Raw genomic sequence first — 25334 nt, 5'->3', positions numbered from 1 at the left:
TTAGCAAGAATTGATGCAAAACCCCGGTGTTGAGATGTGAAGAAATGCAGCTGTGAGCAGCAGTGGCGTGAGCCTGCAGTGGATTGCAGAGCAGTGATGGATTTCACAGCCACTGTCCCTGCCCCAGCCAGGGCAACCAGGTCCCTGCTGTCACCTGCTTTGAGCTCTACTGCCTCTCTCTTCTCCCTGTGCAGAGCCAGCTCTGCAGGGATCCCTGTCCTGGTGGCTGCCAGGCTGATCCAGGCCAGCGAGTGCACCCAGCGTGCCACCACTGGCCACAGACTCTGCCAGTGCCACTGCGCCAGTGCTGCTGTTTGTCCCCAGCCCCAGGGCCAGCCCTCCTGCTCAGCTGCCCCTCACTGGCACAAAAAGCCCAAACACACCAGGTCTGTGCCCTGCAAGGGGCCCTGCTGCTCCCTCCTGCTCCTCCCCACCCAGGGGCACAAGCCCAGGCTGCCCTCGCAGCCACAATTTCATATTCTCTCAGGATGCTCATCAGGAAATGCAGCTTGGGGAGAAGAGAAAGCAGCTTTCTCTGTGTCACATTTTCAGAAGCTGTAAATAGAACAATAAACTTCCCCAGCAAGCACTTTGTGCAATCTGAGCATTTTTTCACCCTAATTTGTCATCTCTGTAAAGTGTCCTTTTTTTCTTACAGATTTATTGGTTTTGTTTGCCCAGTGGTTCCTGAAGCCTGTCAGCATCACTTTTTAAAATGCATATATAATAAGGGGCTTGGCAATTAAACAAACAGAAAAAAAGACACCCAGAAAATGCTTTGGAATTTGGTTATTTAAATAACTACCTTGTCCCTGCAGAGTATCTTCAAGCGAGACAAATAAAATCTCTCAGGTTTGATTCCTTCCAGTACCCGAAGGAGCCCACAAGAAAGGTGGAGAGAGACAATTTTCAAGGTCTGGAGTGAAAGAACAATGGCAAGTGGCTTCAAACTGGGAGAAAATAGGCTTAGATGGGATATTGGGCAGGAATTGTTCCCTGGGAGGGTGGGCAGGCCCTGGCACAGGGTGCCCAGAGCAGCTGGGGCTGCCCCTGGATCCCTGGCAGTGCCCAAGGCCAGGCTGGACATTGGGGCTGGGAGCAGCCTGGGACAGTGGGAGGTGTCCCTGCCCATGGCAGGGGTGGCACTGGGTGGGTCCATAAGGTCCCTCCCAACCCAAACCATTCCATGGTTCTCCATCACCTTCCTTCACACTGTTGCCAACACCATTTTCTTTGGGCACAAGCCTGTTTTCTCCTGTTGTCCTTGCCTCTAGTTCTAAGATGTGCCAGGAGCACAGGGATGTGCCAGGATATCCAGAGGGGCAGGTGAGACTGCTGCAGCCTTGAGGCACTGGGACACAAACTGCAGGCCCAAAACATGAGCTGAGCTGGCTGAGAAGCACAGCAGGGGCTGAGATAGTGATCCTTGAGCTGTGTGGGTCAGGATTTGGGAGAGGGCTGAACCTGCTGGCTGTTAATCACTGCAATTACAGCTGATTCACCAGGGAATGCTGTGTTTAATATACACAGAGGGGACCAGGCTTTGCTATTCTAGTCAGATACACATGAACAGGTACTTGGAGATCTGTTCCAGGATATAAATAGGCTTTAGCAGGTAAAGCACTACTATGGAGTTGTAAATAAAGATGTCAAATGATAGTCCATAACAAAACTGCAGGTACTGGGTGGAGGGTGATGGCTTTTGCTGTGTTCATGGCTATCTTATATCTAATACCCCATAAAAGTGCTGTATTTTATAGCCAAGGTTGTACTAAAGTGAGGGATGTTACATCCCAGCCTCCAGCATTCCCTCTGAACGTTCCCTGTTCCCAGCAACTGCAGAGCCCAGTGAGGTTTTCATTTAAGGTCCATATGGGAAGCATATGGAAAAATATCTCTTTGACCTGTGATTTATTAATGGCACCTTATGAAATCTTTTGTTTGTTTGTCTTTGCTGAGGTGTTCTTGCCTTCCCTTGAAATACAACTCCCCTCCCCTGGGCAAGCTGCTGCTGTTGTTTAGTTCTGGGGAGGTGAAAAAGATCCCTCTGCTGTGCTGGGGTGACCCTGGCTGGGCACCTGGGCACCACCAAGCCCCTCTGTCACTGCCCTGCTCAGCTGGGCAGGGGACAGAGGACACAGGGAAAGGCTCTGCATGGGATAAGGGCAGGGAGAGATCCCTCAGCAGGTGCTGCCATGGGCAAACAGGCTCAGCTGGGAGAAATCAGTTCCATTTCTTGCCCATCAAATCAGAGCAGGAAACTGAGAAATAAACCCAGATCTTCAAACCCTTCTCCACACCCCTCCCTTCTTCCCAGGCTCCACTTCACTCCGGATTTGTTCTCCCTCCTCCCCCTCAGAGGCTCAGGGGATGGGAATGGGGCTCTGCTCAGTCCATCACACGTTGTCTCTGCTGCTCCTTCCTCCACAGGCCTTGGACTCCTCCCACTCTGCCCCTGCTCCAGCCTGGGGTCCCTCCCAGGGCAGATTCTCCAGGAACTGCTCCAGTGTGGGTCCCTTTATCCATGGGGTCAGTCCTTCAGGAGCTGCCCCAGTGTGGGTCCCTTTATCCATGGGGTCAGTCCTGCAGGAACTGCCCCAGTGTGGGTCCCTTTATCCATGGGGTCAGTCCTGCAGGAACTGCTCCAGGGATCCCTTTATCCATGGGGTCAGTCCTTCAGGAGCTGCCCCAGTGTGGATCCCTTTATCCATGGGGTCACGAGTCCTTCCAGCAAACCCACTCCAGGTGGGCTCGTCTCTCCACAGGATCACAGGCCCTGCCAGGACCCTGCTCCAGCAGGGGCTTCCCACGGGATCACAGCTCTCCCAGGCATCTCCTGCTCTGCCCTGGGCTCCTCCAGGGGCTGCAGGGGAAAGTTTGCTCCCTGTCCCCTCAGCTGCCTCTCCAGGGGCTGTACCCTGGAATCTTTGGGGAATCTCAACTCTGGCACCTGGAGCAGCTCCAGCTCCTCCCTCTTCCCTGACCTTGGTCTCTACAGAGTTCATTCTCTCAGATGTTCTCACTCCTCCCTTCTCCAGCTGTACTGGGGCAGTTTTGGGATTTTTTCCCCTCCATTTTTACCTCAGTTACCCCAGAGGTGCTACCACAGTCCCTGATGGGCTCGGCCTTGGCCAGCAGTGGGTCTGTCCTGGATCCAGCTGGAATTGGCTCCATCAGACACTTGCAGCAGCTTCTCACGGAATCCATCCCTGTACACCCCCTCCATCCCCCAGTCTAACCCAAAACTCTGGTGAGGGTTAAACTTCAGGCTGGGGAATAAGCAGCAGCAGCAGCAGCAGAGATCCCTTAGAAGGCTCTCGCTTCCCTGAAAGTGCCCTTGATGATGCAGATTGAAGGTGGATCAGTATGGAAAGCATGACCTAGATGTTCTTTCAAAGCAGAATGCTTCTATGTACACATAAATATATATATAAAAATATATATAACATAATCATCTTGCAAGCACTGGCAGCTCTTTAAAGCAGCAGCAAAAGCTCTTTTTTTCAGAAATCAACATCAACAGCCTCGGCACAGTCCCCAGTGATTAAAGCTACACCTACAAGAAAAGCTGGAAGCTCTGCCAGTAAACCTTCCTCCTGCTAATGCTGCTGAAAGACCCTTCATTATCCCACCCAAGGCAGAGCTGAAAAACGGATCCTTTCCAGCATCCCTGCATCAAAAAGGAGAGATTCAGGCAGTGGCAGCAGAATCAAATACACAGAAATATTCTACCTTTTCTGCAGTGATTTGCAGACACCCCTAAGGCCCCATTCCATGTACAGACACTCTGTGCTTCCCAGGAGTGGCCATTTGATTGCTTATTCAGAATTTATCCAGAAAGCTGTTTCGCAGTAGGAGTATGTTTTAATATGAAATCTAGTAGCTGGATAATTGATAAATTATGGCCATGAATAGCTTAAATATAATTAGTTATTATGAGGTAGAGAATTGTCATTTTTATAAGGAGGACTATCAAGTTATTATTGTAGAATTTTAATAACCATTTAGTGGACATTAGCATAGTTCTTATTAACCCTTTTTGGGTCATTTCTTGTATCTGTCAAAATTTATTTTGTTCCCTGGTAGGCTTGTAGTCCAAATTAATGTTGAGACCTTGTAGCTGTTCATCACAAATGATCTCCTAAACCAAGCTGGAACTGAATAAACAGAAAGGCAGCTCAAAGGTTTGTACTGGACACTGATGTGATCAGGGAGCTACTGTGGTGAAATTTAAAATATGGGGTTTAAATGGGTTTGAGTGAGGGGCAGGTATTGCCCTGGCCATTTGCACAGGGATGGCTCTAATACACCTTCAGGTTTCCAGTGCACTACTGAGATTCTTCACACTAAAGAAATAAAATGTAAGACATGGATGTGAGAATTAAATCCAGTAAATGATGTTTTATTCACTGAATTGTGCCATCTGAGTAACTTGCCCCAAGCCTGGTCAAAAGCTTTATCCCAAAACCCAGTTCTTGGGATCCCAGTTCTCCCAGCATTTACTGGTGGAGCACATTTTGTCTAAATGAGCAGCATCATTGACTTCCCCAGGGCTGTCCGTGGCACGGCCCCGAGGCTGCCAGAGGTCCAGGAGCATTCAAACACCACTGCCAGGGATGCCCAGGGTGGGGTTGTTGGGGTGTCTGTGCAGGGCCAGGAGCTGGACTGGATGATCCTTGTGTGTCCCTTCTCTTTTAGAATATTCTGATTTCAGCTGGAAGGTGTAACTGGGAAGCTTAAGGCCTGAAGTCCTTCATTTCGGTTATCTCAAGAGGTGCTCCAGTCAGACTGCAAAATAATTGATATGTGGCCCTTGTGTGGCTGCTAATCCTGAGCAGTGAGTGCTCTGTGCTGGGTGCACTCTGAGCCCATTGACGTGAACCTATTGAGTGGCTCCTTGTGATCCCAGCCTTGATTCCTCCTCCATCCCCACTGAACCACCACAGGCCACTTAGTGCTAAACTGAGCTGAGGGCTTTTCTCTCTGTTTTTTTAAATGTATATGCATAGATATCATTTCAAAGTGACCTGCTCAGTTTTTACTTCATGCAGTTAGGTACAGGAAGAATCCATCTGTGGAATTTTTCTGTGCAAGATGACAAATGCTCGGTTGGAAAGGAGGCCTCTTTCCCCCAAACAGGGACAGTCAGGTGAGTGTGAGTGCTCAGAGATGTGCCACGTTCCCCTCGCTCTCCAGAGGCCTTTTCCTTGGTACATCTGCCTTTTTCCATGTCCAGCTGCTGCAGCAGAGGATGCACATTATCAGAGGTGGAGATGGCTGAAATTATGCCAAAGAATCCTTGGTGCTGCCCTGTTTCTGAACACCAGAGCACTGAATGCTGAACAGGTAAAACAGACACCCTCTATTAGCTGCGCTGCTGGAGCTGCTGGGATCTGGCCTGGAGGAGTCGCGAACAGCATCTCCAAACCCTGTGACTTTTCAGGGTGATTTCTGGAAATGGGGAAACGTTTCCCAGGGAGAGCAGAGCAGTTTGGAAAGCTGCTGGTGGGACATGTCCAGCCTCACAGACCTGGGGTTTTGTGCCTCCTTATTTCCTATCACCTCCGTGCGTCATAATAACCTTTCTTTCTTTTCTTTCCTGAAGTGCCTCCCCTGTACCTCAAGAATTTCCTGTAGGAAACTTAGAGACTGCTGGTAGCAGCCACATGGAATGAGTCAGCTCCATGCTGCTTTCAGGCTGGTGAATGAAAGGGTTCTGGAGGCATAATTTCCTTATTACTGAACCCTGGGTTTGACAGAATTGTAGGATTCACTGCTTTCTCATAGGTATGTGTGTCTAATTGACAGAAAGAAATCACCAAAGCCTCATGTGAATCAGAATCCCAGAATCATTAAGGTTGGAAAGAAACCTCCAGGATCATCGAGTCCAACCTGTGACTGACCCAGCCCAGAGCTCTGAGTGCCACCTCCAGCCCTTCCTTGGGCACCTCCAGGGATGGGCACTCCAAACCTCCTTGGGCAGCCCCTGCCAAGGCCTGAGCACCCTTTCCATGGGGAAATTCCTGCTGATGCCACCCTGAGCCTCCCCTGGCCCAGCCTGAGGCCGTTCCCTCTCCTCCTGGCCCTGTTCCCTGGCAGCAGAGCCCGACCCCCCCGGCTGCCCCCTCCTGTCAGGGACTTGTGCAGAGCCACAAGGTCCCCCCTGAGCCTCCTTTGCTCCAGCCTGAGCCCCTTTCCAGCTCCCTCAGCCGCTCCTGGGGCTCCAGCCCCTTCCCAGCTCCGTTCCCTTCTCTCAGGCCTGGATGTGTGCAGACCAGAAGCACTGCTGTGCTGAGAAGCTGTTGTGTGCCCCAGCTTTTGCCAAAGCAGGAACACAAGAGCAGCAACGCTCTGGGTAATTATTCTGATACCTCCCTTCTTTAAGAGGCTCTGAGATGAGTGTATCTTTGAAGGGGAAAAAAAATTAAGTCTTGTATCCAATAGGTTATTTTCCAGAGAAATACCAAAAATATCCTTCCACTGAACATTAGCCTTTCTGCAGTAATTTCTCTGTATAAAATGCAAATCCACTGTCCAGGCCCCAAACAAACCCACACTGGGATGGCATCACTGCTGGTGCACAGTCCTGGCTGTGCTGCTGGGATTCTTCAGCCATTTCCAGTTCCAGCACTCAGCCACAAGCCTGAAATGCCTCACCTTAGTCCTGCTCCTGTTTTCCCTTTCTGTGAGGATTTGAAGAGCTTAAAGATCACCTCTCTCAAAGTACTTGACAAAAGTATCTCTGCTCTGTGAGAAGGTAACTCCTGCACTCCTCATGTGAAGCATTTTCCCATCTGCCTGATCTTTTCATGTCTTTTTTTTTTCTCAGAAAACTCACCTTCATCCTCTTTTTTTATTTCATGACCTGCATCCTACTCGTTTGTGGCTTACTCAGCCCCAGGGGCACCTCTGGAGCCGTGTCCAGCTCTGGCTCCTCAGCACAGCAGGGACAGGGAGCTCCTGGAGCGGGGCCGGCGCCGGCTGTGAGGATGAGGAGGGCCTGGAGCAGCTCCGTGCCCAGGACAGGCTGAGGGAGCCGGGGCTGCTCAGCCTCGAGAGGAGCCCCAGCTGAGAGGGGCCCTCAGGCCTGGGTGTCCCTGGCTGCAGGGAGGGCTCAGGGCAGGGCCCAGGCTCTGCTCCGGGGCCCGGCAGTGGCACCAGAGCACCGGGCAGGGCCTGAGCCCAGCAATTGCCCTGCCCAGGAGGCAGAACTGCTGCCCTGGGCAGGGCCCAGCCCTGAACAGGCTGCCCAGGGAGGGGCTGGAGTCTCCCTCAGCGGGGATATTGCAGAGCCCTCTGGGCACAATCCTGTGCCCTGTGCTCTGCGATGGCCCTGCCTGAGCAGGGAGGTGGCACCAGGGACCCTCTGGGGTCCCCTCCAGCCTGGCCCAGCCTGGGATTCCGGGATCCACTGCCAAGACAAAACACAAGAGCAGATATTATAAAGACCAGGGAAAGAAACAAGGTATGAAACCCATTTAGTCTTTGGCTTTCTATGTGGCAATCTCAAACTCTATTTCCCCATTGCATTCCCCAAATATTTCCTCCCTGTCTCACCATCCCTGGTCATCCTGGCTATCCCTGTCCCAAAGCCCTTCAGAACTGACCAGGGCGTTCAGGATTAATGGCTGAGCTTTAGTGTTTCCATCCACAAAATGGATATTGCTCATCTGGAGGTTATGGTCAGAGCTGATGGCTCTAAAGCTCCTTAAAGATATGATGCTGTAAAAATTGTGAAGGCCATTGATGGTTTATTATTTTTTATCTGTAATATTTATTGCCTTTCACTCCCTTCTTGCATAACATAGCAGATGTTGTTCTGCTTCCTGAAAATGTGTGGTAAATCAATTGATCCCCTGTTTTTTTCAAGTGTCCTTACTTAGTGTTAGTTTTCATGCACATGTTGTGGAGTCTATGTAAACTATGCCTTAAATAGCTGAATAAAATAAATGCCAGGGCTCTTAACAGCTTTTTCCACCTGCTTTCAATGCAGAGCTGCCAAACAATTTCAGTGGTTTATAGCCTGTTGCCCAAAATCAAATTCTCTGTTACTTTTGGTTTAAGGGCTAATAGCTTTTTGAAATATATTAGTGTTTTCTGGTGACAGATCCAAGATTAGCTGTTTATCCATTGTTCCAAGAGGTATTCTATAATCCTGTGGCACAGTCAACTTTATGAGGAATTTTACAACCTTTCATGAGCACATTGTGTTTTAAAATGCTAAAAAAGCAGTTCAGGAGAGAGGAAAACAAAGCACTGCAGTGTGTCCCTCTGATGTTCCATTGGCCTTTGAAGTGCAGTGCTGGGGCGTGGGGAGGGATGACTGCAGGAATGACTGCAGGAGGAATCACTTTGCCCAGACAGACTGAGGAGCCAGCCAGCCGAAGGCTTTAAGTGCTGCAGAACTGCTTTACTGGAGGAGTGTTTGCCTTTAGACAATGAACAGGGAAAGTGAGGGAGCCCAAGTCACTGCCAAACCTTGAGCTTGTCCTTGGGAGCAGCAGGATTGAGAGAATGGCATCTGCTGGATTGGTGTCAATCAATCCTGATCTTTTCAAGTGATGAGAGCAAAACAGCGTGAGCAGCAGATTGAGGAGGGGGATTGTGTCCCTGTGCCCCTGTGCTCAGGTGAGACCCCACCTGCAGAGCTGCCCCAGCCCTGGCTCAGCACAGGGAGGAGCTGGAGCTGCTGGAGGAGCCCAGAGGAGGCTCCAGGGTGATCCGAGGGATGGAGCAGCTCTGCTGGGAGGAGAGGCTGGGAGAGCTGGGATTGTTCACCTGGAGAGGAGAAGCTCCAGGGTGACCTCACTGTGGCCTTGCAGGGCCCGGAGGAACTACAGGAGAGCTGGAGAGAGACTCTTCACAAGGGCCTGGAGGTTCAGGACAGGGGGCAGTGGCTTCCCAGTGCCAGAGGGCAGGGCTGGATGGGATATGGGGAAGGAATTGTTCCCTGGGAGGGTGGGCAGGCCCTGGCACAGGGTGCCCAGAGCAGCTGTGGCTGCCCCTGGATCCCTGGCAGTGCCCAAGGCCAGGCTGGACATTGGGGCTGGGAGCAGCCTGGGACAGTGGGAGGTGTCCCTGCCCATGGCTGGGGTGGCACTGGGTGGACTTTAAGGTCCCTTCCAACCCAAACCAGTCTGGGATTCTCTTCTATGATTCTGGGATTTGAGGCAGTGCAAAAGCAGGATTTTGGGAGTGCATCCACTGCTCCCAGATGGTTCTTGCAGGGCAGGGCAAAGGCAGAGCGCTGCTGTGGGAGGGCAGGGCTCAGGACACCCCAGCTTCTTGCACCATTGCAAACCGTGGGTACAACTTGGATGAATAGCTCCATAATACTTTATTCCTCTTTTACATGGAGACAAAGGGAAATTCCCAAGTGCTGCGATGAGATAGACTAGAGGAGGGAGAATTGGATGGGCTCAGCACAGGTTTTTTCCTTTAAAAGCTACTCTGTGAGACCTTCAGCCCTAGATGCAAATGTATATTCCTTCAGAATTATTTCAGAGGCAGGGTCTAGCACATCATTTTCTCTCCCTGCCTCCTTAAAGATGTCATATCCTTCCCCCACAACAAATGCTTTTGTTGGAAAGAAAATGGAAAATCTTTCTGGCCATTCTTGTGAAATGAAAGCAGCAATCTTCAAAGCTAAGAACAATCCCTTCAGGGTAGCTGAGTAACTACTCAGGCTATACAAAAACAGCCAATTTGTACTTGTGAAGTATCAAGACTCAGCTGTTCGATCAGGCTGGAGATGTTTGTGCCTGGCAGTGGCTGGAGTCGTCTGTCACTGGGGCATGGTGGGCTGGGCTTGGTCGCTGAATGGTGCTTGGAGCCTGGTTTTGTGGTGGGGGAGAAATCACAGCCTATTTTGGGCACCAGTTTTCATTGGATGGAGGAAGTCACAGGTTTGACTGAGCCTTGGGATCTGCTTTCCTTTGCAGCTTCGCCATCCAGTGCCTGGTGGGAGTGGAGCAGGCTCAGCCCCCCCGGTTTGTCCTCCCAGCCAAAACTCTGCTTTGTTTTGTCCCAAATCTCCTACTGCAGTTTCACCTAAACATTAAGCAGGGTTCTCTGTGAGTGACTCCCCAGCTGAGAATATTTGCAGTAAAAAGGAGATTCCTACCTGCAAAGAGCTCCTTTTGGGGGCCTCCACACTGGGATTGGCAGTTTTGCGACCCCACCTCCCAAACCAACCACCCCCTGCGGCTGGCACCAGTGCTGAGCTGAGGAGCTCGGGCTGTTCAGCCCTTCTGACGCTGCAGCCTTCAGCTGAGTGTCTGAGTATTTGACCCATGAGAAGGAGGGACAAGATAATCAGAGGGATGGAGGGTTGCAGCTCCTCTCTGAGGAAAGGCTGAGAGAGCTGACAGGAAAGGTGGGGACAGAGGATTTATAAAGCCCTGGCACAGGGTGCCCAGAGCAGCTGGGGCTGCCCCTGGATCCCTGGCAGTGCCCAAGGCCAGGCTGGACACTGGGGCTGGGAGCAGCCTGGGACAGTGGGAGGTGTCCCTGCCCATGGCAGGGGTGGAACAAGAAGGGCTTTATGGTCTTCTCTAATCCAAGCCATGCTACAGTTCTGTAACTACCCTGAAAACTCAGCTCTGGGCATTTTGCCTGGACACAGCCAATGAATCAACAGCAAATCTGAAATAAAATCCAGTTTGGTTTTGTTTTTCCCACTCTACCTTTCATTGAACTCTGCAAGGGTACACAGCACCTGTGAGGTTTTGCTGAGACAGGCACTCGGTGTGTTTTGGGAACTGGGAGCACAGTTCATATATAGAGTCCCAAAATAAAACAAAAGGCTGCCTGAGAGGGAAGTTCAGTTGTTTAACTCAGAGTGTAAACACATATATGTCTGTTTCTTGACCTACTTGATTTTCTAAACATTAAGAACTGCTTTGAATTACTGTTTTTTCTGGGATGCAGACCTCTTGAAATATTTATGAGAAGCATCTTCTAAATTCTGCAGCAAGAATTTATTGATGTCAATCAGTGATACTTAATCAGTGTGGTGCAGTTCACACTGGCATTTGTCAAGCAGTTGTTGCCATCTGTGGTTCCTCTTTATAGGGAGGTTTAAATTTTTTGGGTTAAACCAGTGTGTTATTTGCAGATGGTCAGCCCATCATTCATAACCACAGCAGGATAAACACTGCCCTGGCATGACTGGGATACAGTTTAAGCACAGTGCAAGAGACATCTGAGTGCTGCAAAAGAAGATTTACATGAAAAGACATAAGCAGGCAAGTGTTTGTGCAAAGTGGCTTGTAAAACACACAGGATTTTTTTAAAATTTGCTTTCTTTAATACAACACTTTGTATTTTGAGATCAACACACAGAGGGTTCTCATGGATAAGGAATAAAGCAAGGTGTCAGTTTCCAACTGGCATCTGTGGCTGCATTATGGTCAAGTCTTGGATTTGTACCTTCAGTGCCATCTCCGTGACTCTGGACTCTCATCCTGCCCAGCACTGTCCTGCTGGAGGGAGCAGGAGCATGGGCAGAGCCCTGCAGGGCATCCCCAGGAGTCCATGGGCTCAGAAAAGGCTTTGAGCCTTGACCTTAAGCTGAGGGCTTGGTCTAAGTCACAGGATAAGAAGTCCCTCTTGAGCATGAGCTGTAGCATCCAGAAGGTCCTCAGAGCCAGGCTCAAGTAGCAGCCGAGAGGGGATGCTCCATCTCTGGGCTCTGCTCTGCTGTGCGACAGGCCAGATTGCTACAGGAGGCAAGACCAGGCTTTTGGGGAGACAGCTGAGCCCTGAGGGGCTTCCTCCATCCAAGCACACTGACTTCTGATCTTTGTCTTGATACTGACTTCTGGGCTTTGTCTTGGCTGCAGTGGCAGATCTGCCCTTCTGACAGCCATGGAAAGGCAGTCCCGATGTTCACAGGAACAGGGATGCTGCCGTTTGGCCTTGGGATCCTTCAGCATTTCCCTGCTCCCCCCTGGCATGGCCGTACTGCAGTGCTGGTGAGTGTGTCAGCTGAGTGTGTCAGCTGAGTGTGTCAGCCTGGGACTCAAGGGTCTGGTGACAAAATGACCTCTTGTCCTCAAGGCTCCTAAAGGCTTTAGTCCTGGCCAGCTCCTTTGTGTCATCTCTTGGTTTCCTTGGGAGTTTAAACCCCAGGGGAATGGCTTCCCAGTGCCAGAGGGCAGGGCTGGATGGGATATGGGGAAGGAATTGTTCCCTGGGAGGGTGGGCAGGCCCTGGCACAGGGTGCCCAGAGCAGCTGGGGCTGCCCCTGGATCCCTGGCAGTGGCCAAGGCCAGGCTGGACACTGGGGCTGGGAGCAGCCTGGGACAGTGGGAGGTGTCCCTGCCCATGGCAGGGGTTGGAAGAAGACGGTCTTTAAGGTCCCTCCCAACCCAAACCAGTCTGAGATTCTGTGGTTTTCTTTCAAAGGTCTTCAGGCATCTTTTTCTTTGCTGGTGTAACGTGAAGAAACAATGGTATTCCCTGGCTCAGGGACTATCAGGTGATGATTAGGTGCTGAAATAACTTAGGCCATATAAGTATCTTCTGTAATGAAAAAGAAATAAGAGAGAATTTATTTTCTAGTCACACAAAAAGTCAATATTTAAAATGGATTTTCTGATTTTTTGATGATTTATCGAAATTTCAATGAACCTGCTCCTCTTGCTCTTCTCCCTTCCCCCCTGTTTTTCAAGAAAGAAGCTGAAGCTTTTCAAACCAGCTCTAATAATAAAATGATTTAAGAATTAGACTCTGGTCATCAAGATGAATATTGAAGTTCAAAGCAACCAAACTGAAGAATAGTTGACTTTAAGCTATGATTTTGTTTTTTTGGGAGTGAGGTCCTTAATTTCTGAAGTCAGCCAAGAGCTGAAGCCATTCTAGAAGCTTTATAAATGCTGATCCTGAAAGATACTTATTGATAACCATAGCAAAGATCTTTTTAATATCCTTGAGGGAGCCATAAAGCAATCTCATAAGCTAAAAGTACAATAAGTTGTTTGTTTTTTCACAGCATTTCCCCAATATATCAGTGATGAGCTGTCCATGCTCACAGGCTGAACTTAAACATTCATGAAATATGAATGGAGTTATTGTAACGGGGAACTAAATATGTTCCCAGCTTTGAAGATAACACTGAGGAAAGTTACTTTTGTGCATTAGCTGTTCCCACAGTGGAGAAGAACGTTAAGGCTGGAGATAAAGGGTTCACTCCTGGATGTTAAAAACGTGCCTGAAGTACTGTCAGAAATGGCTCAGAGAGAGCAGAGTGAACCATCAGCTTTGGAATATTGGCTTCTGAAAATGATAAAACATCTTTCTATACAAGTTTCATTCATTTCACCAGCCTGGGCTTCACAGCAATGTTGGTGACCCTTGCAGGGAGCAGATTCTGGCATGGAGAAAACTCCAGTGGGAAAAACAGAGTTCATAGGCAACATGGAGGCTTGAATTCACCTACCTGATGGACGTGGGGCTTTCTCAGAGGTGGTTTTGAGTGGCAAAGCAACAAAATGAAGGCTGAATAATCAGAAATTCTTGAGAGCCTGAGAGAAAAAAGGGAAGATGCAACTCCTGAGCACCACCTGAAGCCCGAAAACAAAGAAATAACTCAATTGCACTCACAGCAAGATTCTGAGGAAGCAAAACTGGCTTTAAATTGAACCTTTTCTGCAGATTTTTGTTCGGTTTTGTTTGTTTTTTTCTTTAGCCGATTATTGTTCTCATACAGGGAGTTGGTCACAGAAAGGCTCATTTATGCAACTCAAGGAAATTTAGCTAAAAGAGCCAAGCATTTTTTTTTTTTTTCCTTTGTGCTGGTGCTACAAGGCTGGAAATGTAACTGGGTGCAGGGCCTGGGATCAGCTGGGAGAGAGCTGAGCTGGTGCTGAGGGAAGGCACCCGTGCCCTGCAGAACCCCCAGCACTGGCAGAAGCTCCAGTGAGTAACAGAAACTATTTTTTCTGGCCTGTTTTACATCTCGCAGATTGTGAAGACAGTCTGCCCCAGATCTGTCATGGTATCATGCTACCATCACACACTCCTGAAGCGATCGGGGGATGATAACTTCTGCAAATCAAGTTATTTTTGTATTTTTAATTCTTCTTGTAACTGGCAGCTCGTGTTGGCTGTATTTTAAGGAGCAAAGATTTCAGCTAAACCATTACTATGTCATTAACCAATCCATTGAATATTCATGATTTAGTGGATTTTTTTCCCCCACAGAAGGAGAGAAGTAATTATTTTGGCTAGCACTTGAAAAGTGCGTGTGTGCTTTTCACAGAACTCCACTGGAATGGGCAAAAATAGAATTTTTCTATTAGACATGCAAACTGATCTCTGCCCGATACTGAGCCATGTCCTTTAGTTCTTCCTCTGTATTTAGTAACAATGTTTCAAGCCTTTTTTTTTTTTTTTTCCCGGTAGGAATGTAATGAAGATGGAAAAAAAAAGAAAGGATGAAAAATAGAAAAACCCCTCCACGCTCTCCAGTGGAGGCTGAGCTATGCCTTGGTTGAACCCTGATTTAGAGAGTGGGGTCTTGTCAAGCATTTTCAAGCTACCATTTTGGATTTGCTGTTGAGATTCAGTTCACTGTTCTGGGGGTGCAAAGCTCTAAGGAAATATGGGTGGGGAAGCCACTCTCAGGACTGGAATGCCACAAAGCATAACTTCTCCTGGTCTCCTACGGCCATGTCCTGTTGGTGTCCATCTTCAGGGCAGGGTGACAGGAAACAGCCTCAAGCTGAAGTTAAATTAGATATTAGGAAAATTTCATCTCTGAAAGGGTGGTCAGGGCCTGGCACAGGCTGCCCACAGCAGGGGTGGAGTCACCATCCCTGGAAGTGTTCCAAAAGTGTGTAGATGTGGTCCTTGGGGACAGGGGTTAGTGCTGAGCAGGGTGGTGGGGCTGGCTTGATGTTTGGACCTGGTGATCTTGGAGGTCATTCCCAGCCTCGGTGATTCTGTGAGTCTCTGACTCAGCGGACTCCTGGATCCTGATTGTTGTTTGTTATCTAAAGCATTCGGCTCTCTTGTTGCTGTAGGGGAGGTACACAGGGATCTGTTTGTGGATAATTCTGCAGCTCTGGTGGCACAGGTGGCATTTGGCTCCTTGGCAGTCCCAGAGAGCTGAGCCTCGTTCAGAACATGCTGGGGGGAGCTTCTCAGGACACACTGAAGGGAATGTGATGCTTGGTGTGAATACTTTGGGGTTTGCTTGGTCCTCAGGCCACAGGTGATTGGAGTACAACTGAACAAAACCAAAATAACTTCTCCCACATGAAAGAAAGGAAGGGAAAATCATTACTTCTGAGAGTGGCACGGCAGAAGGGGCCTGTGGAACATGGAATGCTGCAAACCAGTTCAGGAGGGGGAATCAGATTTTCCTCAGGCTGGTTCCCGTAGGAGTTCTGCAAAGGGAAGCACTGCCCAGCTGCCCCCGAGGCCAGCAGCAGGGCCAGCTCTCCTGCAGGCAGATGTAGCTGGGCTGGGGACAGTCCCAGGTGATGGGATCGTTGTCAGCCAGCACAGCTTCAAGGTCTGCTGCTTGCCTCTCCCCCGAATAAAAGAACAGCAGCAGCAACAACAGACACCTGGGGAGCTTTTGGAAGTTAATCCTCCCGGATAGGGCAGGGGGGCTGTTGGCACATGTGTATTCTGAATTTTTTGCTCTCATGTTATTTCCCACAGAGATATTTTTTTCCTTGCATTTTTTTGGGACATCTTTATTTTCTCCTGCCATGCTGTCTTCCCCGGGACCACACACACTCACGGTGCCAGGTGTCCTGTGGCCATCTGTCACCCTAAGGGCAGTTGTGGCTTTCTCCCTCCCTCCTGCTTTTTTGGGGACTTAATTCTGCTCCTTTCTTAAAGAAACTGGTGGCAAAAAATGCTCACCTTGTGCTTCAGCAAGGAGCTGCTTCAAATTCTTGCATTCTCTTTTTTAAGATCCTAAGATTATTTTTTTTCCATTGGGATCATCTGTAACAGCCACGTGCCAAACGTTTTTAAATCCAGCTTTTCCCAAACTGGTTTATAATTAAAATAGATCTTGCTGCTTCTGTGTAATGCACCAGCCTGACTTCAGTGGGAGCAGTGGTAGTGAAGGACAACGGGAACGAGTCTTTATCCCAGACTGCTTCAGAATAAGCAGCAGGTACTTTTCTGTTTGCACAAGTATTTCTGCTCCTGGCAGTTGAGGCCATGTGGTTTCCCTTTTTGGTAAACTACTCTGCCAAGTTGGGGTGGTGTTTGTTTATTTGTTTAATAAAAAGTGCTTTTATTTATAGAGAAGAAAAATCTCAGTTGTCAGCTTTGGAAACAAACCTTCTGTTTATCATGTGCCAAAACACCCCTGTAGAACCCCCAAACCAGCTTCCCCTCCGTGCCTGCCAAAAGCTGGATTTCAGCAATTTCTGAGGTACTTCTAGCTTTATGTCACGCACACCATTCACATTTTCACTGTCTTAGCAGAATAATAAACCTGCTGTGGATGATGGACTGACCACAGTATTTTAGGGTCTGACTATGGGTTATGTGCCTGTCTCTTCTCCAGGTTTGTAGAAGGATCCTGGGTCTGAACACAGAAGCCATAAAAGACTTCATGTACAGCTAGGACAAAATTAAAACTCCAAATCCTCCAAGGCAATTTTAGGTTTGTTTCCATGGCATTGATTTTTTTGTTTCTCTTTTTTTTTTTTTTTTTTTAATTATGGCTTGAAGGTGAGAGGGGTTATTCTTACCTTTTGAAAAGTTGCCTTGTAGGATACAATGACTCAAGGTTGTTTGAATTTCTAATCCGTGTTGGTGCCATCTTTCTGAAAGGCAGGGTTAACTGTGGCACATGGATAAAGCTCGGAAGAGGGGGGTTACTGGGGTTGTTCAGTAGTGGCTGTGCTCTCATGAGAGGATTCAGCTTTCTGCCATTAAAACGTTGGATGTGAATTGTAGTTTATGATGTTTATCACTTTACCTCATGTCAGGGTTTGAGGTACTGACGATCCTTACTAAGGAGAGTGGTGACAGCTCTGAAGTCATTCCCTCGCTCCGGCTCGGAAGGCCTGGGGAGCCTGAGGAAGCTTTCTTTGTCATTCCGTGCCGGGGTCGGGAAAGCCAGGGTTCCGAGGGAGAGCACAAAGCTTCCATCCGGGAACGGGGGGAGCAGTATCCACGAGAGGGCCACGCACCGGCCCGGGGGGCTCAAACTTTCTGTGACACCGAGCAGCCCGACCGCGTTACCGCGAGCGGCCCCATCTCCCCCCGTTACAGCCCCGCGGCCGCATCCCCGCACGGCCCCGGCCCCCGGCACCCCGCAGCCCGCGCTGCTCATCCCCGCACGGCCCTGGCAGCCCAGGCTCCGCACCCCGCACTGCGCATCCCGACACGGCCCCGGCACCCCGGCACTCCGCATCCCCCGCACGGCCCCGGCGCTCCGCACCCCTCAGGGCCGGCGGGAGCGATGCCCGGCCGCGCTGCCCGCTCGGCCCCGCCGCGGCCCCCGGGCCCCCGCGCCGCGCTCGGGCCTCCGTGCCGGGCTGTGGCGGCGGCCGGGCCGCTCTCCGCAGGCGCGGGCGCTGCGCGGGGGCTCTGCCGCAGCCGCCGGCCCTGCGCGGGGCGGGGGCTCCGCCGCGGCCGCTCCGCCGCCCCCTCCCCGGCGCCGTGAGGGGCGGGCGCCCCGCGCCCCCGCCCGCCCCCGGCCCCGGCCCCGCTCCGCCCGCGCAGGGGGCGCCGGCCCGGCCCGCGCCGCGCAGCAGCGGCCCCGCGGGCCGGCGGAGGCGGGAGGCGGGCGGGGGTCGGCGCTGGAGCCGGCGCTGCCGCCGCTGCTGCCGCAGGGCTCCTCGGCCCCGCAGGGCTCCTCGGCCGCCCTGCGCGGGGCATGAAGTTGCGGCGGCGGCAGCGCGGCGGGCGGAGCGGGGCGGGCGGCCCCGGCCGCGCCTCCTTTGCGGGGCCGTAGTCCGGGGCGGGCTCGCCGCGCCTGGGCGAGCGGTGCCGCTGCTCGCCAGCCCTCCCGCTCCGCTCGCCGCCGCGGTCGTGCGGCCAGCCCGGCCGGCCGGGACGCGCTCCCCGCGATGTGCGCGCAGCGGCGGGCGGCCGCCTGCCCGCTCCCATAGCCCTGCCGGCAGCGCGGCGGCTGGCGGGGCCCCTCGGGAAGTTTGATGGCTTCTTTGAGGAGAGTCAAAGTCCTGCTGGTGTTAAACCTGATCGCCGTGGCTGGCTTCGTCCTCTTCCTGGCCAAGTGCAGACCCATCACGACCAAGAGCAGCGACTCCTTCCATGACATCCATCCCAGGGCAGAAGTGGCCAACTTGACAGCCCACGGCATCAGCTCCATCCAGGATGCAGTGCTGAAGAGGCTCTCGCTCCTAGAAGACATTGTCTACAGGCAGCTGAATGGTAGGAATAGTTCTCCTGCTCTTTAATGTCTTTGGGGTAGGGTCGGTGGTGAACCGAGGCTCGGAGCAGGTGCCCGCCTTGCCTGAAGTTTGCATGACGGACCCCTGCTCTCCTTTCTGTTGTTGTGCAAACGGGCTCTTGACGCACTGAATCGATTTAGCATCTGATTTCCAAGTTCCGTGTGTGTTTAAAGCCCGGGGTACCTTGCACAGGATGGAGGGAAATGGTAATAACAGAATGCTGCCTTTCGGATTTACAGCGGCGGTCAGAAAATGACAGTGGCACGATTTCTGCATCAAACGAGCCGGGTGTGCAGTGGGCGAACACGGGTTGGAGCAGCACAGTGTGTATCGATCGAGGGAATGGCTTTTACTCCTACAGAGCTGGGTTTGGAAAGGAGTTTTTAATGGCTCAAGTGTGTTGCATCATTTGAGTGCAGAAGGTCAGAAAGCAAAAGGCACTTTCTCTAAGAAGTTAAGCAAACTATTCAGTATTTCCTATGGCTCAGCACTGACAACTGCTAATTAAAATCTCAAGTAATGCTTCTCTTTATAGCACAGAAAAGGGATTTCTATTAAAATCTCACCAGGTTCAGTAGTTCTGAGATGTGGAAAGGGAGTTTTAGAGATGCTGTGCAGGATAGAGAAACACGTTGTAGAGATGTAAGAAAATCTAGGTGCGGTATCTAATTAAAACACTCACTGTGGAAGCTGATTTTTTAAAAGTTGTTCCCCACAGATTCACAACTGGGGGTGCAATTTCAATCCAGGGTCTTGCTTATTGCTTCCAATCTCCGTAGTTTTAATGCCTGCGAGTTTCTGTGTGTCGGAATGAGCAGAGTTGGTGTTTCTGGCAGTGTCAGTGTGATTCCCTCTCTGAGTTTGGAATATGGAGCTCATGCCCCATTCTGTGCTGTGCTGAACCAAGAGCTGGTGTGTGCTGTGTCTCTGTGCTGAACCTGGGCTGTAGCTGGTGTCCCTTTGCACCAGGAGGAGAGGCAGGTGCAGGGATGCAGCGTGGCTTTCCCGGAGCACTTGGCTCAGGCAGTGGCTTTGGGGACAGCACTGGAGCACTCAGCTGAGGAGGAAAGTGTTATTGATATTCCTACTTTATACACTTGTGTGAGAAACCTGTCCTGCCTGTGCCTGGCACCACGAGATGTTGAAGCAGCACTGGTGGGTGATAAACAGAGGTGGAGCGTAAGAATAACAAGGAATAAGGTAGAAAGTTGAACGTTATTTGCAGTCACACTGTGAAATTGCCTGCTCCTGGATCCTGCTAGGGCATAAGTTTCCAGGAGGATTTAGGCAGTTATTTGGGCAGTAACTGCAGCTCAGGATAGGACCCTTACACCAGGGCGTTGGACTAGGATAGGACAAGGGATCATGCAGCAGTCTGCTATCCCTGCACACACGGAGGGTGAGCTGAGGTTATCGGTTATTGCCCTTCTGTGGAGGTTAACGTGGGCTCCCTGCCCTGCCCTGGGGGCTGCTCTTGGCGCTGGCCGGGGCTGCTGAGAGGCGCTGCAGGGGCACGGACAGCTCAGTGCTGTCCCCAGGCTGCTGTGGGCACGGGGAGCGCTGTGCTGGAGCCTGCTCAGTGCTGAGCAGCAGTCATGCACCTACACACCAGGGGAGGCAGAGAGGGAATAGATATGTTGGCATATCACAAACGTTTTCTCAGGGCAGGCGGAAAGCTGAGCACATAAATGTGACATCTTGTCTGGCCTCTGCATCCTGGGGTGATTTATAGCAGCGCTGATCAGTCTGGCTGAAAAATAGCTCTGGCACGGCGCTTATGTAACTTTGGGTCAAGTGTATATTTGGTACATGTGCTTTTGAGAGAAGCTCAGCGTGCTCAGTGCTCTGAGGGGTGGCTGTGAGCCGTGCTTCAGCAGGGCTCGGGTTTACAGCAAGATGTGGGGGGCCAGGTGAACCCCACCACCACCCACCAGCACTGAAAGGAAGCTGTCAGGGGCACTGGGACAGTCCCAGGGACTGAGGATGAGGAGCAGCTGGGTTGGCTTCCCCTCCAGGAATTTTCTGTGCCTTGATCAGCGTTCATCCTGGGCAGTTGAGGAACACCTCTAAAATCTCCTGCCTGCTGGAAGTGTGCAAATAGGAGCTCACCACTTCTCCTTGATTTTCACGTGGGTAGTTTTGTGCTGGTGCCTCACAAAGCCCTCCTCAGCTCTGGGCCAAGCTCCTTGCACAATGACCCACTGAGAGATTTCTCTTTTGGTTCTAAAAGGTCATGTTTCATTTGGTTCTAAAAGGTCATGTTTCTGACCTGTGGTTTAGCAGCTACAAAATCGTGGAATAAAGTATCTCGTAGGGTGGCATGTGGAAAGCCTGCACCTCACAGAGCATTGGGAAGTGTTTGGCCAAAGAGAGAAGCTACAACCCAGTCTGGGTGCAGCCAGCTATGGATTTCTTCTGCATTATAGGACTTGGCTGGATTTCAGTGGGAGTTGAAGCCATCTTTAAAAACCTGAATCTCTTCAAAAGCTCCATTCTGTACAGATGAAATGAGCAATCTGATCGTACCGTTGCTGTGGGTTTGGTTTGTGAGTCATGTAGTGTAAAGCAGATTGGAAATAACAGCTCTCGGTGGTACAGCAGCCCTCATGTTTTATGTCTGTGTATTTATTTATCTCTGTAAAGGTCAGCCATGAAAACACCTAAACAACACTGCCTTGGCGCTGGGAAAGGAGGGATTTGACACAATCGTAGTGTCTGAATGACGTTTCTCTGCCATGCCACTCTGGAAATAACACCAGGCTCCCTCTTACTCCTCTCTGGGCAAGGAGAGCTGTCCCAAACGTGGCTCAATCTGTACATTTGCTCTGTTCATTTCTGAAAGCCCTTTAACTCGTTGCACAGGTTGTGTGGGGTTTGCTCTTCGCTGGTCTCTAACTGATGGCTCCCACACAGAGAGGTACGAGGGTGCCCTTTGGAATGGAGGGCTTTGTATGTGCAGGCACTGATCTGGGAGTTCAGAGAATTTGTAATTTCTGCAGTCACTGCTATGGATGGAATTCTTTTGTCCAGCAGATGTCCAGAGAAAGCTAATGAAGGTCAGAAAGGAATGTGTGTATTTTACTCCGGGTGTTAACTACAACTTGTCTTTCTGATCCAAGCCTGGTTTTTTGTGTGCTGACATTTACATAAGCACAAATTGTGATCCAGATTATTTCAACGTCACGGAGATTTGCACAAATGAACTTTTCAGTTTGTCTCTGTGCTTACAAAGAGGGGGTTTCTGTGCTATGTGACCAGGTGAGGAGCTGCACGGAGCAGAGACTCAGAAGGGAGCATTCAGCATTTTCAGGAGCTGTGTGCTGCTTCCTGGGCAGTGCTGGGCAAAGTCTTCCCATTAGCTAATGCCATTCTTCTGAGGCTAATGTATGTATGACTCAGTGATGACCATGAGGAATTTGAGGAATTGGGCATTTATAGGACTTTGAGACAGCAAATGTGGGCCAAGCTTTAACATCACAGTGGCTGTAGGGTGAGTGACATGGCTTGAGGACAGCTGGTGTTTGTGTCCAGTGTCCAGAGGTACTGTGAGACCCTCTCAGTGGGGTGGTCAGTAAATGGTGCTGCCACTGGTAAATAGGGGGTGCAGGGGGGAGAGAGCACTAAATAAACCCTGGTTTTGGGTGTGGGGGGCCATCCCCTGTACCTGCCATAGCTGAGCACCTGGAAAAGATGTGAGCAGGTCACTTGTGCTGCTCACTGGGGACCTGAGGAACCTCCCAGGCAGCCACCTTCCAGCTCTGTGTCCAGCAGAGGTCTGGCTCTTGGATTAAAGCCTCTGAGCAGTGCAAAGGCCACAAGCTCCCTCCCTGGGGCTTTGGATGCTGGTGGATAGTGGTGGGTTCACAGCAGCAGCAGACTCCAGTAAGTGCTCAGCTGCCTGGAAGCCAATGACACAGGGATGATGTGGCATCTACCTGAGTAGTGAGGGAAAATAGTACAAAAAGTCTGAACTTCAAGCTAAATACTGGTAAGAGAGAACAGAAGGGCACTGCTGACTCATCCAGAGCTCTTCTGTTACATTTTATTTTAGAGTCTCTCAACAGATCATAGAATCAGAAAATGGTTTGGGTTGGAAGGGACCCTAAAGACCACCCAGTTCCAGCCCTCTGCCAGGGGCAGGGACACCTTCCACTATCCCAGGGTGCTCCAAGTCCCATCCAACTTGATGTATAAGATCAGGGAGAATTACAGCTCTTTGTAAATTGCTGTAAAAGAGAGAGCAGTGATGAAGGAGTGCTGAAGTGAAGCTGGCCAGAAAAGGGGTGAGCAGAGAGGGCTTCTTCCCCCATGCTAAAGAAATGCACAGGTTAAACTGATGCTTTTACCAAATGTTAAATGTTGAAGAGGAACTTTACATTCCTTGGGGGTGAAATAAGCCTGTGTTCATTTTTTAAAGCAGCCTGCATCTGTGCTTTTGCACATGGAGTAATGTGAACGTGCTGAGGTACGGCCAAGCGCATGCCAGCAGCCTCCTGTGTTCTGGCTGTGCTCTCATCTGCTTATCCAATTAGGAAATTAACTTTGGGAGGGTTGCATATGGACATGGAACTGACACTGAACCACAGCCCTCAGCACGGTGTTGCTATCCTTGTAAAGTGGCACTTAATTAACTTAAAACACTTTGGAGATACGTGGATTTGCTTCCCATAAGGATAAGATAATGCTTATCTTCTCTAACACTTATCATCCTCCAAACACATTACAAACTTAGCTAACCACTGAGTATAGAAATTATATATGTAAATAAGTCAGATTAAAAGTGGTTTTTATCAGCATTTAGGAGAATGTACTAGCACTACACCCACAGTCTGGTAATATTAAGGTTTTAACAGGTAGGTAATATATTAACTTAAATGCTAAGAAATCCCCTGATTAAGATAAATAACTAAGTGTAAATAACTGAGAGCAGGGAAAAGCTGTTTGTAGGCAGAAGGGCCCAAACTTTAATGATGTTACTGAACTAAAACAGTTCTTCATAGGAGCAGAGCCTTGGTGGGTGAAATCCTTTGATATAATGAATGGTGATGTGGAGATAAGTGATAAAGGATGGGGATGTGGCTGCTGTGTTAACTGATGGTTGTCACAGAGCAGCTGGGATGGTGCTTGCCTGTCTATTCCATTCCCAGGATGTTTCTGAAGTAGAAAATAACTGTATTATCTTGTATGGCCTTTACATATTATATAGCAACTTGATGAAAACTGCCACTTTAACGTTTAGGATGTACCCAACAGGTTTGGTTGCCGTATTCCCTAGTAGGAATAATGCAAATTATGCATTCAGTACCTGCTTTTAGAAGTTCTTAGCCTAAACTTCCTCACAGCAGGAGAGAGGTCTGCACAGGCTCAAGGCACCTGAGAGCTGCTGCCTGTAAATTATTCCTAGCAGGTTCCTGAGAACTGGGTTTGATACCGATCAAGGAATGAATAAAGGAAATACTTCTTAGAGAAATAACAGAGTTAAAAGATGAGGCTAAGATAGACATTTAGAAGCATCTGGAAGCTCAGACATGAATGTGACATTTAGTTTGCAACCCATCTGACAAGGAACTGATAGATAATTTGGGGGTTTGATGGTTGTTTGGCATCATGATCCAAATATTCCCTGTCATTGACAAGGAATGAGTAATAAGCCAGTAATGCATTTGTCGTGCAGAGACAACACAGGGTTCATGGGCTGCAACAGCAGTGACCAGAACACAGTGACAACAGTGGTGTTTTAGTTTTGCATATTAATTCAGGTCTCCCTGAATGGAGAACAGAAGCTTACCTGGCTGGCAGAATTCACACAGGTATATTAGATTTACACTGCCTGTTCAGCTGTGCAGCTGTGAGAAATATCTCCCCAAGGATACAAAACACCTACAGAGGTGCTGTAATTATGTGAATAACAGTGGTGTTTGCAAGCCTCAGTCTGGATCAGCCGTGTCCTATTGTGTCTCCAGGGAGAGAATTGGATGTATTTGGAGAAGCAGGCACATCTAGAGATGTTTCAATGCCTACAGGCTTCCAGCTGCCATTCCAGAGGGCAGGACTCTGCCTGGGTGGAGGTCTCCCCTGCTGGGCTCCCAAAGCATCCTGGATACCCTGAGGCCTTTGTAGGGCAGCAGGAATTGCTGAGGAGCAGTCCTGTGCTTGCTGTCTTGGAGATCTCCCCTCTTGACCAGGCAGGATTGACGGATGAAGTTGGCTTTAGGCATGTGCTGTCCATGTGCTTGGATTCTGGGGAATCTTCTGGTCCATTCCAGGCCACCATCCTCCCTCCTTACCCCCTCCTGGCAGAGAGCACGAGTGTTGCTGATCAGAAAATGCAGCCTGTGAGAAACCCACCTGTTAACAGGGCACAACAGCAGAGGGAAATGAGCCTTCTCAGGTACCCAAGGAGGCTTTACTGATTTTGTGATTCACACCACTAATCTTTGCCTAAAATGGAACATCTGTTCCAGATGTTGCTGGCAGGCTGCCAGCTTCCAGCTCCTCCAGACACGCCTGAGCCGTGGGGTGTAGCTGAGGGCATTCTGCATGTTGATAGATTAAATTTAAAAGAGAGGCTTATTTTTGGTAAGATGTCCTTATCAAAGTCTGCAAAGGGCTGTTCAAGCTGAATACTCGGGGTATTGACCCTCCTGTGAGTCAACAGCAGTGATTCAACTCCAGAAATGGATCCGAGCAGCACGGAGATTATTTTTCCTAAACAGTTCTGGGAGTACAAGCAACGGTATTTTCCAGCCCCCAGTCCCCACGGTCAGATTTGTTCTAGAAATTGTTGAGTGCTTTACACCTTATAGTTACAAGCCTTGCTATTTCTGCCTATAAATCTAATAGCTATCGACCCACATTCTGACATCCCCTGACGGTTATCTAAAAATAATGCAGGAATGATGCAACGAGACGTAAAACTGTGTGAGGAGAGGGCTGTGC

The 25334-nt window shown here is 50.0% G+C and overlaps 1 protein-coding gene across 1 annotated transcript in view; it reads left to right on the top strand.

The window, feature by feature from the left end:
• Positions 1–17955: 17955 nt before the first annotated feature.
• Positions 17956–25334, top strand: part of GALNT17 (polypeptide N-acetylgalactosaminyltransferase 17) — a 211007-nt gene continuing 203628 nt past the window's right edge. The window contains exon 1 of the mRNA XM_082294376.1: positions 17956–18375. Coding sequence (XP_082150502.1) covers positions 18138–18375 — 238 coding nt within the window. The 5' untranslated portion in view covers positions 17956–18137. The remainder of the gene's footprint in view (positions 18376–25334) is intronic.

Source organism: Coloeus monedula (genome assembly GCF_965178545.1).
Source record: "Coloeus monedula genome assembly, chromosome: 20".
In the NCBI taxonomy this organism is placed as follows: domain Eukaryota; kingdom Metazoa; phylum Chordata; class Aves; order Passeriformes; family Corvidae; genus Coloeus; species Coloeus monedula.
This window is presented reverse-complemented; position numbering and strand designations above follow the sequence as displayed.